Raw genomic sequence first — 17,451 nt, 5'->3', positions numbered from 1 at the left:
TCTGTTTTGTATATTGGAGTTTCGTGTATGCCTTCAATGGGACAAAAAGAGCTCTGTCTAAAAAAGTTGGAAAATTCCAGTGTATGGGCTTCAACGGAACCCATCAAAATCTCTGGTGGGTGGCGGGGCAGGGGAAGAAAAAAAAAACACCTTTGTCTCCAGGAGAATGAGAGCCAATAGAAGTCTTCTTCCTAAAGAACTGTCCAGGGACATCTCGGAGCTGGACAACAGAATAAGAGGACAATGCCTCTTATAAGGATGATTCTTGTGATAGCCAGATGCCAGATACCAGATTCCAGCTTTGGGGCTCTAATAAAATATCAACTCTTTAAAAATCAAAACATGGCCAGTTCTAGCACTCTCCCCTGCTTGTTACCTTCCAGACATGTTCTAAGGTGGTGAGATCAACAGTAACTGACAAATACAGACAAGAACTGTGGAGAAAGATCCAGATGAGCTAAACTGTGGGGAAGCATAAGAGCCCACTGGGCCACCCACTCACTTCTCTCTCATACACTCAGGAGTTATCTCACATTTCATTATGGTTCTTTTTTTTTTTTTTTTAAGATCTTGCTTGGAATTTTGCTTGATCCTCCTGATTTCAGTTCTATTCTGCTCTCCAATTTAGATTTGTGTTCTTTTAATTTTTAATAACCCTAAAATGAAAATGAAATGGATCCATCTGATTACACTCTGCCTAATGTTCCTCCCAGTTTAATTCTGTGACTGCAATTAATGTTCTATTGTTTTGTTTGGGGTATTTGTATGTGTGTGTATGTTTTAAATCATCTGCTCTTTCCCTTTTTCTTTCTTTCCCATTCCAAATAACTGAATTGTAATAAGACTGTCAACTTATCATCTTTTGAATAAAAAGTATGAGGTTAGGAGTGTGTGTGTATATATAAATATATGTGTATGTGTATGTATATATACACATACATATATACATATATACACATACTTTTCTTTTTATTTGAAAGATGATTTTATTATCGGGATGCCTGGGTGGCTCAGCGGTTGAGCATCTGCCTTTGGCTTAGGTCATCCAGTCCCACATCGGGCTCCCTGCATAGAGCCTGCTTCTACCCCTGCCTATGTCTCTGCCTCTCTCTCTGTGTCTCTCATGAATGAATTCTTTTAAAAAAGAGGTAATTTTATTATCTTATTTTTCAGTTTCAAGTGTAGAATTTAGTGATTTGTCACCTACATACAACACCCAGTGCTCATCATAAGTGCCCTCTGTAATCCCTATCACCCATTTAACCCATTTCTCCTCTCACCTCCCCTCTGGTAACCATCAGTTTGTTCTCTATAGTTAAGGGTCTGTTTCTTGATTTGCCTCTCTTTTTTCACCTCATGTTCATTTGTTTTGTTTCTTAAATTCCACATAGAAGTGAAATCATGTGGTATTTGTCTTTCTCTGGCCAACTTATTTCGCTTAGCATAATACTCTCCAGCTCGATCAACGTTGCAAATGGTAAGATTTCATTCTTTTTTTTTTTTTCTTTTATTTTGGCTGAGTAATAGTCCACATCTTTATCTATTCATCAGTTGTTGGACACTTGGGCTCTTTCCATGGTCTGGCTATTGTTGGTAATTCTGCTATAAACATCGGGTTGAGATATCCTTCAAATCAGCATTTTTGTTTCCTTTGGGTAAATACCTAGTAGTGCAATTGATGGATTGTAGGATACTTTTCTTTTTTAACTTTTTGAGGACCTTCCATACTGTTCTCCAGAGTGTCTGAACCAGTTTGCATTCCCATCAGCAATAGTGTAGAAGGGTTCCCCTTTCTCCTCACCCTCACTGATACTTGCTGTTTCCTGTGTTGTTAATTTTAGCTACTCTGATAGGTGTGAAGTGATATCTCATTATAGTTTTGATTTTTATTTCCCTGACGAGTGACATTGAGCATCTTTCCATCTGTCTATTAGCCATCTGTAGGTCTTCTTAGGGAAAATATCTATTCATATCTTCTGCCCTTTTTTTAAACTGGATTATTTGTTTTTTTGGGGTAGGTCATATTTTTAATTAAAAAAGTCATGCAAGCAATTAATTGGTATCTCGATATAATTGATCTCATAATGGTTCAGGTTGTGGTGTATACTCTAAACAATGGGGTTAATTTTCGTGTTTAAAAATGAATAAATGTTGGGGTGCCTGGGTGGCACAGTTGGTTAAGCATCCAATTCTTGATTTTAGCTCAGGTCATGATCTCAGGGTTGTGGGATTGAGCCCTGCATTGGGCTTCATGCTCATTGTGCAGTCTGCTTGAGTCTCTCTCTCCTTCCTCTGCTCCTCCCACTCATGCTCTTTCTCTCTCTCAAACAAATAAATCTTTAAAAAATGAGTAAATTTTCTGGAAAAGCAAAACTATAGAGACAGTAAAGGCTCAGTGGTTGCCAGGGGTGGGGAGGGGGAAGGATGAAGAGATGGAACATAGAAGATTTTTAGGGCAGTGAAAATACTCTGTATGATATAATGATGGATATGTCATTATACAGTTATCCAAATCCATAGAAAGTAAACCAATGGTGGACCCAATAGTAAACAATGGACTCTGGGTAATTATAATGTGTAAATGCAGATTCATCAGTTGTAAAAAATGGACCCTCTAATGAGGAACACTGATAATGGGAGAGGCTGTATATGTGTGGATGCAGGGAGATGTGCGAAATCTCTGCACTTCCACTTTTGCTGTGAACCTAAAAGTCTTCTAAAAAATAAAGGCTTTAAAAAATTGATGACTTTGCTTAAATACAGGTTAAAATTTACATGATTTGACTGTTATCACTGATTTCTTTTGGATTATAATGGGAAATCTTTAGTTAAAAAAAAACTGATTAAAAGGAAAATGTCATTCTGATGAGTGATGTTGATTATGGGGGACTATGTATGGCTGGGGAGGAACAAAGGGCATACGGAAAATCTCTGTACATCTCTCAATTTTGCTGTAAATCTAAAACTATGCTAAAAATATAAAGTCTTTTAGAAAATGAAGACAAAAGAGTAAATAAATGGCCCCCACAAAATATCATTCTGTTTTAAATATGTATTGGTGATAGTTAGAAGTTCTCTTAAATGACAGTGACCAATTCATATCAGCAAATCAAAATATATAATCTAGTAATATCACCAGGGCATAGTCAATAAGTCACTTGCTTTTGAAGTATAGATAATAGGACCAAGCAAGTGACTTCAGGGGTATGGAAGCAGAGTTTCTGCCTATAGTGCCAGGAGCTTCAAAGAGGAAGCTCTGTTAGCTATCCTGTACTGTGGGACCCAAAACACCAATTATAACATGACCAGACCAAGCATGCACCTTCACTGAATACATTCAAAGGCAATAGCATTAGAAACATTGGTAGATAAAGGCAAAGAAAAAAAAAAAAAAGCATTGCAGGGAATACAGTTCATGAAATCCAAGTTGGTAAAAGCACAAAATCTGACCAGCTGTAATGTGAACCTGTTCAAGAAAGACCTAATATCACTCATCACTAGAGACAGAAGGTCAAAATAGTCCAGAAAGGTAACAAGGCATGTTCCATGCACCAATGTATATAGAAATGGGCCTCTGAATCAGCATAGCATAGGGAACACTCAAGTTGAGTTCCCAAAATGCAGGATTAATAAAAGCTGAAGGTCCAAACTATTATCTCACTAGACTTGTCTGAAAATTTAAGGCCATGTGAACCAGACTCTATCATATTTAAGAACTCTTCATTCTGGTGGCTATCCTGAAATACACGGAAGGACATGATCAATGAAGGAACGTGAGAAAAACATGCCTTTTTCAATGGCCTAGTATATTCTGGCCTAGGGCCCTCTGAATGGTGGATAAAGTTTTGTGGGATGGAGAAGGTAGGTGTTGGCAACTACTGACGATCACACTTATAAGATAAATAACTTGCCAGTCTGGCTACCCAATGTGGGTTGGTTTTTCCAATCATCATTAGGAACAGCTTTTTCTATAACCAAATGATGATATTTTTATGGTCTCTCTTCAGGAGAAAAAGTCAGGGAAAGGGTGTAAGAAGGGACAAAGATGAAATACCAACTGGCTGTATACTCCTGTGCCATGATCTCCTTGTAGTCTTGAACAAAGCAGCATCAGGCCAAGGAACAAAGAATACTACATGGTCTTTGAGGGAGGTGTGGAAATGGCTTTGTTGCTTAAGAAAGCCAATACCACATAACTTATGGCACTTTGGATGGAGAAGGCAACATCCTGGTATTTTCCTCATAAGGATTCCCTGCAGGATAGTCAGCATTAACATCACTGGGGTTGTTTTTAATGTGCTTATAGAAGGACACAGCTATCCTATCAGGCTAGCCTTCCAGTCAGTGCCTAATAGCCTAATAGCCTAATAGCATCAGAAGTCAGGCTCTGTGTACTCTGTGGAGTTTGTGCAAGTCTTTTGATATTCTGATATTCCTCAAGTCTCTAAAAAAGTACTGTCCTCACATGGTTTCTCAACAACCTGGGGGAAAGGGGCTAATGTCCAGCTTTGGTTCTCAATAAGTAAGTGTAATCGTGGAGACCTGCCAGGGGCTGTGGAAAGCTCGCTCTCATTTCTTGCCTCTTTGACAATACTCCCTTACTAGGTATTACTGAATTCTTGGTATAATTATCACACATGGATAATATTTATGAAAGTCAATGAAATAAGTAGTCACTCTTCACTCTTGAAGTAAAAAACAAACAACACCAAGACCAAACTCATTAACTCGTCAGTGCAAAGGGAAATTTCTTCCTCACCGCAGCAGCTGATGAAAACACTATTGACTAGTGTATGTGGAATGCTTCCAAAGGGTAAGAAAATAAAACTCAGAGAAGAAAGCAATAGACGGTAGGAAATAATGGGTAACCCCAAAATCATTTATCTCAGGGAGGCCAACACACTTTTCTATGCCCATTCTTTCTTCAGAGTCTGACCTTTGACCCTGACTATCCCTTCACCCCCAGGCTCCTCAGGTCAGTCTCACCAGTGGCCGTGGTAAGACAGACCAGCAGGAAAGTAGTACAGGTCTTTGACTCAAAAGACTGAGCTCCTTACATATTAGAATTTAGTCTCTAAAAGTTATCCTATGATAAATTAGCCCATCAGTTCTCCTTCCTAAGTTTGACAATTTTTCCCTACCTCATTCCTAAGATATTTTTTACTTACAATGAAGGAAGTCCTCTTAGAGACTGCATTTCACCAGCTACAGAATCAGCCACTTCAGTGTTTGTGGGCTATCACTTGTAGTACCCAAACATACTCTGACTTCAAATGATTAATTGAAGAACAAAGGCTGCTTCCGTTTGCAGAGCTTCTCCCCCAGGCCACAGGGGAGTGGAAGTGTGTGTGTGGGGGGGGGGTCTCTGGACTTGCCCTGGAATGCATGAGCAGTTAAAGCCCATCACTCTGCACTTGGTCGAGGAAGCACCCTGAGCCACCCCAGCAATGTAGGTGCAGAGTGAAAGGTAACAGCACTGTGTTTCCTTGTTCAGGGAGGGGCATTTGGGAGACAGCTTGCAAATCAAAGCCAACTCTGTGTCATAAATCTGCAAGTTTAATTGCAATGCACAGTTAGTCTTTGGAAGACCTTTCCAATCCTGATAATGAAGACATGCAGGTGCTTGTAGATGCCAATTCCCCTGCTTTTGGTTTTGGAACCTATACTACCAACCAAATCTCACCAAAAACTAGAACTGATTGGAGCCTGTTTGCACCAGTGGCTGAAATAAAAAGGGTGACGAAACGGGAAGATTGTGTGCAGCAGGTAGCTGTTCTGGCGCTCCTCAAATCATCCTAGCCAGGCAGGCCCCCTATTCCATCTATTCTATGCCCAAGGCAAGAGCTGTCAGGAGTCCCATGGATAAGCAATTTAGATAGATTCTAGCTGAATGAAGGAGATTTACTGTGGGTTTCCATTGCTGTCTGCCAAGCCAGGGAAAAAGAGTGCAGACAGATGCTCTCTCAGGTTCTTATTAGAGCTCCAAAAGGTTGGAGGCTTGGCACAACCATGAACCCCAAGGATCTTCACTTCCTTGTTTTTTCCAGCTTTTTTTTTTTTTTTTTTAAAGATAAATTGAAAGTAATATAGTCAAGAACAGAGAAGGTGATTGTCTTACCCCATTAACTAATCTTTCTTGTTCTGAACATATCTATCCTCTTTAACAAAGCTACTAAGATTTGAGATGCTTGGGCAAAAGCAACCCATCTGGTATATATATTTGGGGCATTCTATTACCAAAATCCAAATAAATAAGATATCTCATCTACCAATAGCAGACAGCAAATCCTGTAATCAATTTCAACATGGCAAAGAAAACACAGGGATTGCTTATTTGTTTAATGGATATTAGTTGAGCACCTACTATGTATAAGGAAATACAAGGTGCTAGAGAGAAAAAAAAGAAGCCTGAGACATTGCCCTTGTCTTCTAGGGCTCACAATTTATTTAAGGGAGAAAGTATCTATAAATGAATGAAAAAGAAGTCACTAATGCCAAAATTGAAGGGATGGTGACCCTCCCCCCCGGCCCAGAGTTGTAGAAAAAAGATAACTCAGAGATTGGGGAATACTTCATGAAGGAGGCAACATGCAATCCGTAGATCAAATCCTTTCAGAATAGGTTCTCATAACTTGCACAGCATTAAAGATGTAATAGGTATTTTAGAGTACGTGTTTAAATCAAGCTGATTATGTGCTATGAATCTGCATTATGGGAATGCAAAGTGCACATACATGAGAGGCAGAGGTGGACTGAGTACCCAGAGGACACACAGAAAAGATGGCACTTTAGGCTGGCCCCAGAAATCATGCTATGTGATTCCTTCAAAATGGTCAATGAGACTGAAGTCCAGGCCTTTGTCATGCTCCTTCTGAGAATGTCCTTATCCCTTTCCTCTCTAAGCAGCTTAATTCATCTGCTCTGTCAAAGCCCAGCTCATTTTCTACCTAAAATCACAGGATTTCAGGCTTGGAATATACCTTCAAGATCATCTAAGTCTAGCAGTTTCTGAACTTGGCTGAACATAGTAAAAATCAACATAGAACCCAATAAGGGAGCAGTCCTTCTCTCTCCCTCTTCCAAAGCTCACCGCATATATTTATGTAAGGGATGACATTGATTGGGGCAACCAAATAGAGAATGGGTTTCTGCTCTCCTCTCATTCTGGGGAGCTCCCTAAAACTGTAGATTGCTGGGCTCCACCCCACTGGGATTCTGATGTAGTATATCTATTTGCTTTTTTACAAAGTTCTCCAGGTGATTTGAAGGACCTAGCAGATTTAGGACAGCGGATCTGCAACATTCTTCCACTGGCTTCTGAATCCCCTCTACAAATTTCTGCTCAGTGTGGTCCTGACATCTTCCTAAAGTCCTCCCTAATTTCCACATTTCTCTGGCATCACTTCCTCCCCCAAATTCTTACACCATCCCAAATCTTCAATGCTCACTTACTATCACATTGTACTATGTTGTAAAGTCCCTTCTATGTCAATAAACAATTATTAGGCTCTGTGCTGGAGAATGTACCAAAGAATACATACAAGCAATGGGTTTATGGTCTAGAAGTGGGAAAAGACACAGAAACTGCTAAAGTAACAAGTTGGAATGAATTAAATTCTAAATTATGTTAAAAAACAAAAACAAAACAAAACAGGGTAAGAGATGAGAGGAAGTGGTAGTTTTTCTACTGAGAGACATTTCAGAAGCTTTCTAGAAAGGCTGGTTTTGGAGGTAGCCCTTAACAAATGACTAAATTTTTAAACCAAGAGGAAATAACTGGGGACAATACAGTGTAAAGAAATTATCCAATGAGAACACAAGGCAAGAATGTGCACATATGAGGAACAGTCAATCATCAGGGTGGGTACGCAGGAAATGAGGTTGGAAGGTGAATTAAGAACAAGTTGCTGAAGGCTCATGCTCTAGTATTAAAGAGAATATGGCATACCTGAAAGAGCTCAAGCTTGGGGCACCCAAGTGGCTCAAAATCATACAACTCTTGATTTTGGCTCAGGTCATGATTTCAGGGTGGTGAGATTGAGACCCATGTCAAGCTGTGCCCTTAGCAGAGAGTCTGAGATTCTCTCCCTCTGCCACTGCCCCTCCCTCCTGCTCTCTCTTTCTAAAATCAATCAATCAATCAATCAATCTTTTTTTTTTTTTTTTAAAAGAGCACAAGCTTTAGGATCAAAGAGGACCTCCATCTTTCATCCCCATTCTGTTGCTTTCTAGTATAACTGTGATGCTGGCAATTAATTCACTCTCTTCTGTGCTTCTGTACAGAATAGAAATACGCCCTCTTCTCAAGGTTGTTGTAAGGACACAATGAGTTTATGAATATCAATGCCTATCATGGCCAATTCTCTTACCTTTAATTTGTCAGTAATAGAAAACCATAGGATCTGTTTAAAGAAATATATATGATCTAACTTCTATTTTAGGAAGAGAATTGGACATAATATTAAGGGACATTAGGGAGGAAACAGGAAACACATAGAAGAGAAGGGTGTTCCAATAGTCTAGGTGAGACCTGAGATCCTGAACGGGGGCAGAGCCACTGTGAAAACAAGGTACAGAAGAATAACCACTGAGGAGGCAAAACCAAGAGGTCAGCAATAGGTGGAAAATGATCTCATGGAGTGAGGATGATTCAGGCTTGCAGCCTGCCTTCAGCTGCTAGGAGGATAGTGAGAGAGGCAAAGGATTGGGAACCCAAGAAGAGCAGGCCTCAGGTACGAGAAGGGACTTACTGAATTGCAGATGAAGGCTGAGCATCCTGTGGGAATGGTTAGTGTTCAGCAGGAGATTTCGGTCCAGGACAGGGAACACAGGGCTTGGTTCTGGGACAGAAGATGTAGGAGGGGTTGGCAGAGCTAGGAGAGGAAGGTATGAAACTAGTTGGGGCTAGCTGGGGAGAGGGGATCAAGCAGAAAAGAGGAACACTGACATCTGGATCTTGGGAAAGGTTTGCTCTTGAGGAAGAAAAGAAAATGAGGAGCTAATGAAAGAGATGGAGGAGGAGTGGTTGCCTTCAAAGATTTTTATGCAAAAGGAAAATAAATTTTCCTTATTCAAGCAACAGTGGTTTTGTCCTTTGCTATGGGAGCTGAGGCTTTATCCCTATTGATATAGGAAAAAGTGAACATGTGCCAACAAGTAAAAAAAAAGTAAGAAAATGAACAAAACCTTTTCCTTTAATTAGCTATAGGGGAAAAGAAAGAAATGAAATTATAGTTTTCTAGAAGGCAGAGGGTCAAAAGAGTGTTTTCATTTTTTTTCAAATCAATGCTCCCATACTTGTTACCATTTCTAAGTCTACCACCCACCTCCTCTCCTTATTCATGGAATGTTCTGCAGAAATAGTTTTAAATTTACCACTTGGGAAATAAGCAGCTTTTATTCTTCATGGTTACGACAGTTCTGTTTATAAGTCAGCTCACTGGAACATTTACTATTTGTGTATTTGTACAGAACTATCTTCAAATATGACTTAGAAAAATTCAAAATTTTGCCAGTTTATTAGGGGGTGATTATTTGTATTATTAAAGAAGTCCTTCAAAATATGAAGCTTCTTAGCAGGTAAGTGTACATAAACCATCTGACCATACAACAGAGGGCTAGGGAAGAGAAAGTTAACTTGTTACAAGTTACTACTGTAACGACTAAGTGTGCATGTCAGTAGGAAAGCATAATTCTATAAATAAAAATTTTAGGTTATGGAACTTTTTCCAGGAAAAACTATCATATAAAGAGAAGAATTTCTGCAACATCTATGCTGAGACCAATGGCTCCTTTGTGGGCTGAGGGACGGCCTCTCTAAGTTTCCAACTCCTAGGCCTAAAGTGACCTGAGCAGCAGAGCGCTGTGAGGACAGCTTTTGGGATAAGCCCACAACAGCTCTGAACCATCTGCTGTTAAGAGTATGGCAATTGCATAATTAACCATAATAGCTGCAAGTAATATACTTAGGACAGAAACCCTGTTGGTATTCAGCTGAACTAAAAATTAGAAAGTGATCACCCATTCCCTCATAGTGTAAATTATAGCTATGTGTATAATGAGATTTATTTGCATTTTTCATAAAATTCACCAAACTCCTTATTCACTCATTACTTACCGATTATGTGTTTTTTTAAACAGCACTTTTAAAGTTTGCTTTGGCTCAGAGCGAATTATTTGCCAAGAGTTTATTCCTGTAGTCATGAATCCCCCGAGGCTTCTTTACCTTTTGCAAATTCATAGCTCTTTTTGTGGGTCATAGTGGTTTGTGGCTCCTGTGTGTGCATGTGTGGGGAACAGTCTTAAGATATTCTAAGTAGTAAAACATTTCATAAGAAAGGGTCCTATATCCCAGAGTAACTAAACAGAAAAAATAAAAAGAAAAATCAGAAAATGAGTAGAGAGTAGTCAATAAAAGTAGCAAAAATTAGGTTACCTCCTTGTAATGATGCATATACTTGGATAATCTGTTGATTTACTAGGTGGAAGAAATATGTGCTAAAAAATTCATTGAGCGTTTGGATATCAGGAGGCACAAACACAAAAGTCCATGAAAAGGTAAAATGAGGCAAAGCTGCCTCTGAGAGTAAAAATTTTGATGAACGTAATAATCCACCAAATGCAATGTTAGATACACATGAGCAGAGGAAAACATTTTTCTGTGCACACTTTTTAAAAATATGGTGTCTCCCAGACCAATATTACTATTGTAGGGGAAGAGCTCAGGGCACGAGGCAAGTTGGCTACGTACATTTGCCAACCAAGAGGGCAAGGAAAATTCTCCCTGCCCCCAAATCTCTCCCCAGCTCACCCCCACACCTTGGCTAGAAATGTCTTCCAGTACAGTCCCTAATGAGCTGAAGGGCAAGGGTGGGAGGCATTTTCTCGGAAATGGAACACATTGTTTCTCAGAATATTAGACAAGTAGTTTCTAGATTCATTAGAGATTTCTAGCTAGAAGAGAGCATCCCAATATGTATATTTAACAAATGTGACAATTGTGTCCCTCAGACAAAAAGCAACTGGCCCAAGATCACATAGCAAATTATTGGCGTAAAAATGCTGATTTTCAATGCTCTATCTAGGGCTCTTTTTTGCACTACTGAGCACTGCCTGTAATCAGAAGGGGTAAAAGAGGGGCCTGGTACACTTTACTGCAGGGATAAGTTCCAGAATTTGGGACAGCATGAGGACTGGGTGGGCCACCAACTGAAGGCCTAGGGAGTGGGGCATTCTGGATTTGTGCCTGGATGAAAAAGAAGTTGCTAATTTGCCTAATATTGGTTTAAATGACAACGACAATCTAATGACATTACTATACCATCATATAGTAGTTTGCTCTTCTATTGATCTACTTATCTGCAGATAAGTCATATCCCTAGTGAAATATTATGTCTCCTCTACTCAAAAACAGAATTGTATCCTGACACAAACTTGATGGTACCATTTATTATTTGCTTACAAGGTACAGAAACATCCAGTGTTTCTGTACAGTCATTTGTGTGTTTCGATATTATTCTGGGTTTTATGAAGGGCAATCCTGTTATGAAGCTGCATCCATTTCGATTTTGCATCAAGCTAATGTATATCGATGGAAACCACATTAAACAGAACAAGAGTAAATATTCTCCACCCCCAAGAACTGATTACAAGTTGGCCTAAAGTGGTCATCAACATTTCATTTGGAAGTGAATTTACACCTTCGAAAATATTATTATTTCTGCTTAATTCATCTCAATGATTTTTGGGATTTTAATTGGCCTTTAAATATATTTAAAAATCAAACAGGTGGTTTTCTTTTGATGGAATTCCAAACTATAGGTTTTTTTCCCCCTAATAATTGTAAGCTGTCAGGTTTTCATTTTGGTTTTGAATTTCCTTTTGAAGATGTCTTTGTATTATGTGATGTTACCTCCTGATATTTAGTCTTATTGGGATTTCTTGGAAAAGTGTAATAAAAAAATAATAATATTGACCATGATTTCAAGACAAAGCGATCATGCTGTTTCCCATGTAATTCTACTAGAAGAATTCAAGTTAATTTACTTATTTTAGCATAATGATACATGTGATTCCAACAATTTAAAAGCTAAAATCCTTAGCAGGTAGAGATGAAAAAAAAATCCTCACATCACAAGAAAACACTGGATATGAATCCGTTTGTATAACCAGATGAACAGTCATATATATAATGTGCTAACATTTCTTAACAAATAGATTTCTGTAAACAAATTGCTTCCAAAAATATTTTATGAGCTGTCACTAACTTCAGAGATGTTTTTCTAGGTTGGCAACCTTGGTGATCCATCTTGCAAAAGGATGGCTGGAATGGAGAGACCCCTGCAATCGCTAAATGGGGATGACTGAGAAGGGTCCTGTGAAGTCATGACCCTTGGAAGGTGTTGGTTTACAGAGTGTGAAGCAGGCAATTCACCAGCTGCACCCAGGAAGCAGTGCTGGACATGCGGTGGCCAGGAGGGAAAGGAACTTTGAGGACGGGTGGATCCCCCCTGCCACTTCAGACTCACAGTGAATTTGCTCTAACTTCTGTGATGGGGGAAAACTCCTTAATTTGGACTACAGTTCAATATTTCAACAGTTCAATATTTCAAATTTTTTTCAAAAAAAATTTTTTTTCATTCATTCAGTCCAAAAACATTTATTAAGCTTTGAGCACCAAAGCAGATATTCACCAGTTTAGGACGACTTTGTCATGGACTAGCTGGCCATGGTGCTCAGTAGCATCTGGAGGCAGGAGAGAGCCAAGTAGACAGGGGTCTCAGCTCCCTCCTCCACAGTCCTGGGGCTGTAAGGCCCACTCATGTCCATCTTCACCCACCCTGGGCAGCATGCATTAAGCAGAATCCTGTCAGCTTTCCTCTTCTCATCCAGATTATGAAAATAAAAAGCGATTAATTACTCTCTCTCTCCCTTTTTTTTTTGACCATTTTTTTAGGGCTCCACTATAAAGACAAATTAGCTAAGGATTATGCTCAAAATCTTTTTTTTAAAAATAGATTCTATTTACTTATTTGAGAGAGAGTGAGAGAGCAGGAGCAGAAGGAGAGGAAGAAGCAGGCTCCCCGCAGAGCAGGGAGCCCATTGGCAGGACTCGATTCCAGCACCCTGGGATCATGACCTGAACTGAGGGCAGATGTTTAACCACTGAGCCCCCCATGTGTCCGAATTCCATTCAAAATCTGAGGCACAAGATCCTAAGTACAGGCTGTCCATTCAGCACACGCTGCTGGATTGTGTGGCTGTCAGGTGTGGGTTCGGAGAGCTGCCTGGAGCGCTGCCCCCCGTGACAGGGCCAGGAACTTGGTCCTGCCACTTTCCTACGGGGCTAACAGAGCAGCATCTGTTTCATAGGAGCATAGGTTAGCTGCAAAGGCCAAATAAGCAACTGTGGGGCAAGACCAAGAAGTCGGGTGCCAAGAATTTTAGGGTTTTTTTTCCCCTCCACATTAATAATCTATTTTCTCACCAATGTCACAACTATTTCTTTGCTTCCCTTTGTCTATATAATAGATATACTCACTTTAATCCCCAGGTTTTCAAAGAAGTCATGGTGGAGAGAGATGCTGATAAGCATTTTTAAAGGTCTTTGCCTCAGAAAGAAAGCAGTCTTTTGAAAAAGTTCTCTGAGAAAATAGAGTCAGTAATAGAGTCAAAAATCTCTAAACCCTGATCCCTTTAAAAATAGCTTTGTATGGCAAAACATATTAGTGATTGTACGTGTGTGTGTGTGTGTGTGTATAGATATATTATGTACATGTCTCTTCTCTGATTACAAAGAAAAAAATACTCAGTTATGGAATTCCAGGTCTCAATGTTTAAGTGAGATATGGATGCTGTAATTAGATAAACGATTTCCCTTAATTTGTAGAAATCTTTGCCTCCTCCTACTCCACTTTGTTTTTTTTTAAATATTTATTTATTTATTTATCCATTCATTCATTCATTCATTCGAGACAGAGAGAGAGTCAGAGACACAGGCAGAGGGAGAAGCAGGCTCCATTCAGGGAGCCTGATGTGGGACCTGATCCTGGGTCTCCAGGATCAAGCCCTGGGCCGAAGGCAGGCGCCAAACCACTGAGCCACCCAGGGATCCCCTCCTACTCCACTTTGAATGACACTCTCATGCATCTGTTCCGCAGCAGTAGTATATATAGCAAGACTTTCTGAAGTTTAAATGCAGGACACCGTTCGTAGCATGGTGGCAACGTGACCACAACAGTGGTCAAGTAAAAATGCTTTTTTTTTCTTTCTGATAAGCAGGGCCCAATTTAGTCTCTTTCTAAGCAGAATGAACACGCACACACACACACACACACACACACACACACACTCTTTCCCTCTCTCTCTTCCTATATTCAGAGTCGAGATTTTCCTTCTACCACCAGCTAATAAACTCAGGAGGCTGCAATGAGGCTGAGCGGCAAGCAGTTTGATGTCCTCAGCAGGATACGAGGAGTCAGAAGTGGCGCTGTAAATCCAGAGCGGGGCTTCAGCGCTGTGTTAAGTGTGGCCTGAGTCTCAGAGATTTCCTTTTGATGCAAGTTCAGTATATTAATGGGAAAAGCATTCACTTTTATTTGTCTGTAGTGTCTACAACACTAAGGCGGCCTCATTTAGCCTCGGCCCAAGTGAAAATACACAGTGAAGCAATCTGTTGCAAATTAGCGCTGCTCCCCTTTCATTTACTGGCTTGTAATTGGAAGGGGTGAAGAACATGTAACTTAGCAGACCACGCGAGCTATCTGCTAGTGTGGATAGCACACCTCCCTGGATCTCCCCAGATCTCCCCGGGAGCCCCCCGGCAGGAGTCTTTCCTCAATGTCCATTTGATCTGAAAGAAAATACGGCTGCGTGTGAAATATGCTCCCTTGGTGAGGCAGTTCCTTGCCTCCTGAACAGGTACTGATGCCTCTGTTGGAACCTTACCTTTCTTTAGATAGAGCTTTACTCTCCCGCTTCCAGATGGTCTTGAAGTCACTGCAGAACTCGTACCACACCATAAACACATAGTTGGGTGTGATCTCCTTCTCACCAGACTTTGGCTTCATCCCAAAATATCCTACTGTTGTTTCAAAACTGCAACAGGTAGGGGGAAAAAAACAAATCAGAGTGAGGTAGGGAGTGAGAAACTGTCCACACCCTCAGAGTGGGGATGCTGGGGGCATTTTTCCCATATTCATTCTCTAAGACAGGAGCCCAGAGTCATAGTGACTGTGGCTTATCCCAAGCCTCATAAACCTTATTTGCTTGAGCCGATTCGCCAAGAAATTCAACCTGACACTCCTGGCCACATTTTATGTGTATGAAAATGATCATGTCCAATGCCAGGGGGGTATGCCAGTAAAGCGCTGTATTTGTTCTCCACCTCAAATCCACATCATTTACCAGCTCTTCATTTTGTGTGTCATGATTGCGTGAGCATGTAAGGATGACATACTGATTCTGCAGCGGTAGCAGTGGTCAGTTAGGCGGCCCACGGGGAAGAGATTAATCTGTTGAGTGCTTCCTAGAAAAATCAAGGAGCTATTCTATCCTTATTCTGGCATCCGCTGGCTTTGTAATCTTGGGTCAATCACTCAGCACCAGACTCCATTTTCTCAAGGGTGAAGTAAGACTTAGAATATATGATCTCTAAGAAGGTTACAGCTTAAGGCTTGATATGATACAAGAATGCAAACCACCGATGTATCAAAGGAGATAGAACTGAAGGCAGGGCCAGGTTTGGATGAAAAACCGTCTTTGATCTTGGAAAGATGATCTCTAATCGGTCAGAAAAGGGTCTGGGTTTCCCAAAGCTGATTCTCAGCCATCACTCCGAATCCCCTGACCTACCCCTCAGAAGCTCATTGCACACCAGACTCATTGCACACCGGGCCTCCCAGGCAGCCCTTCTTGGAGGCACTAGCTTTGTAGCAATTTATAGCTCTGCACTTAGTCTCCCGCCCCCAACCTCCACCCACCCAAAGCCTCACAAGCTCATTTGCCATGAGCAAGAACACTTAAATAAATGGTCCCCTTCTTCTAGGGTGTTGGAAACTAATCAAAGCAGGAATGGCTGGCTAGGTTTACTACGCGGTGCTCTATCATCTGTTCAGACACAGTGTGTTTTTTGTGGCCATCCTGAATACTGAGTTTCTAATGGAGCTCTCTTCAATGGTAATTGTAAAATCCTGAAGCCCCGTTACTATTATGGAGAATACTTTCATCTCGTTCTCAGTTATTGGGCAATATGTATCTCATAAGATTTTATCACATTTCACAGATGAACTGTTAATTGATTCCATGGCTATGATTAGGTGAGATCCAAGCTGGAGCTGCAGCTCTGAGTCCCATAAATTCTTTGTGCTTCTGTAAATAATAAATCTGTTTTTAATGCAAATTAAAACTACTGGCCAGGGAATTTTGGCTCCCAGTTATTAAAAGACTGGAAGTGCATAAGTGGAGAAAGGCAATAACTGCAGTAATTTCTTAAGGGACTCTTTTATAATTCCAAACATACATAATTTGGAACAAAACCAGGAATGGAAGAAAGTCGCAATGCCCACTTCCCTGCCAGAGGTGACTCTTAACTCCGTGGCAGTCAAAACGCTGATACAACCAAATATATGCTCTATAGCATATACTTTTATTTCATTCAAAATGAAAATTATATTGACTGTGGAATGGAAATATGCAAGTAGAGAGTTAGTAGAGAGTTATGTGACCTCTAGGAACAGGACGTGAATTTCTTATAGAGTCGTGGAGCTTTAGAACTGGAAGGAATGTATAGGAGAACTTTTCTGATGCTCTCAATTTAGAGATGAGAAAACAGAGAGCTGGAAAGATTAAATGACTTTATTCGTTGGCAGAGTTGGGCCTACCACCTGAGATCCCCGATTCTAAGTGAAGTGCTTTTCCCACTCCACCCTTCTGTTGCTCATGCTCACTGACACAGGCATCTAAAAAAAAACCCTCTTCTCTCTCTTTTTTTTTCCATTTCTACTTTAGACACAGCTGCCCTCCTGGCATCACCCCCCAGCAAGGCATATCATCATTGTTTTTTCTCTTCTTTATGGTCACCTTTGATACAGAAGCATATTTCTTTGTGCATTAATAGAAAAGAGAAAGTCTTTCCCTCTTAGTATTCAGAGGAGAAAATTATTTTCCAGCAGAATATAGTGAAGAGTACAGAAATCCCAGTCACTGTGCCTCATGGATCATCCCAGCACCCCTGGCAGTATCTGGAGTTCAAGATGCTGCCAATACTAGTATTATTTCACAGAATGCAAGTGTTGTTTGGTGGGTTATCATGGAGCTTCTGAAAAGCATGTCATCATTCTAGAGACCTCATTTTTCCCAGCCTAAACTGGAGCTAACCATGTACCTTCATCACCTCTCACTCTGGGGGTTTGTGAGGTCTGGCTTGCTAACCCTCCAAGGGGGCAGAAACTA

At 40.4% G+C, this 17,451-nt stretch overlaps 1 protein-coding gene across 20 annotated transcripts in view; it reads right to left on the bottom strand.

The window, feature by feature from the left end:
- FMN1 (formin 1) overlaps positions 1-17,451 on the bottom strand; it is a 438,849-nt gene that overhangs the window by 39,075 nt on the left and 382,323 nt on the right. For 19 of the 20 annotated variants that reach the window (XR_013369929.1, XR_013369923.1, XR_013369924.1 and 16 more), the window contains one exon: positions 14,947-15,096. Coding sequence is in view for 11 of the 20 variants with exons in the window: in XM_077880462.1 (XP_077736588.1) it covers positions 14,947-15,096 (150 nt within the window). In the remaining 9 variants the exon portion in view is untranslated. Of the gene's footprint in view, positions 1-14,571; positions 14,852-14,946; positions 15,097-17,451 lie in introns of those variants that run through there. The other variant, XM_077880468.1, reaches the window with a different exon arrangement.

The sequence above is a fragment of the Canis aureus genome, chromosome 32 (assembly GCF_053574225.1).
Source record: "Canis aureus isolate CA01 chromosome 32, VMU_Caureus_v.1.0, whole genome shotgun sequence".
Classification (NCBI taxonomy): domain Eukaryota; kingdom Metazoa; phylum Chordata; class Mammalia; order Carnivora; family Canidae; genus Canis; species Canis aureus.
Note: the sequence above shows the minus strand (reverse complement) of the source record. Positions and strands in the feature narration are given on the sequence as shown.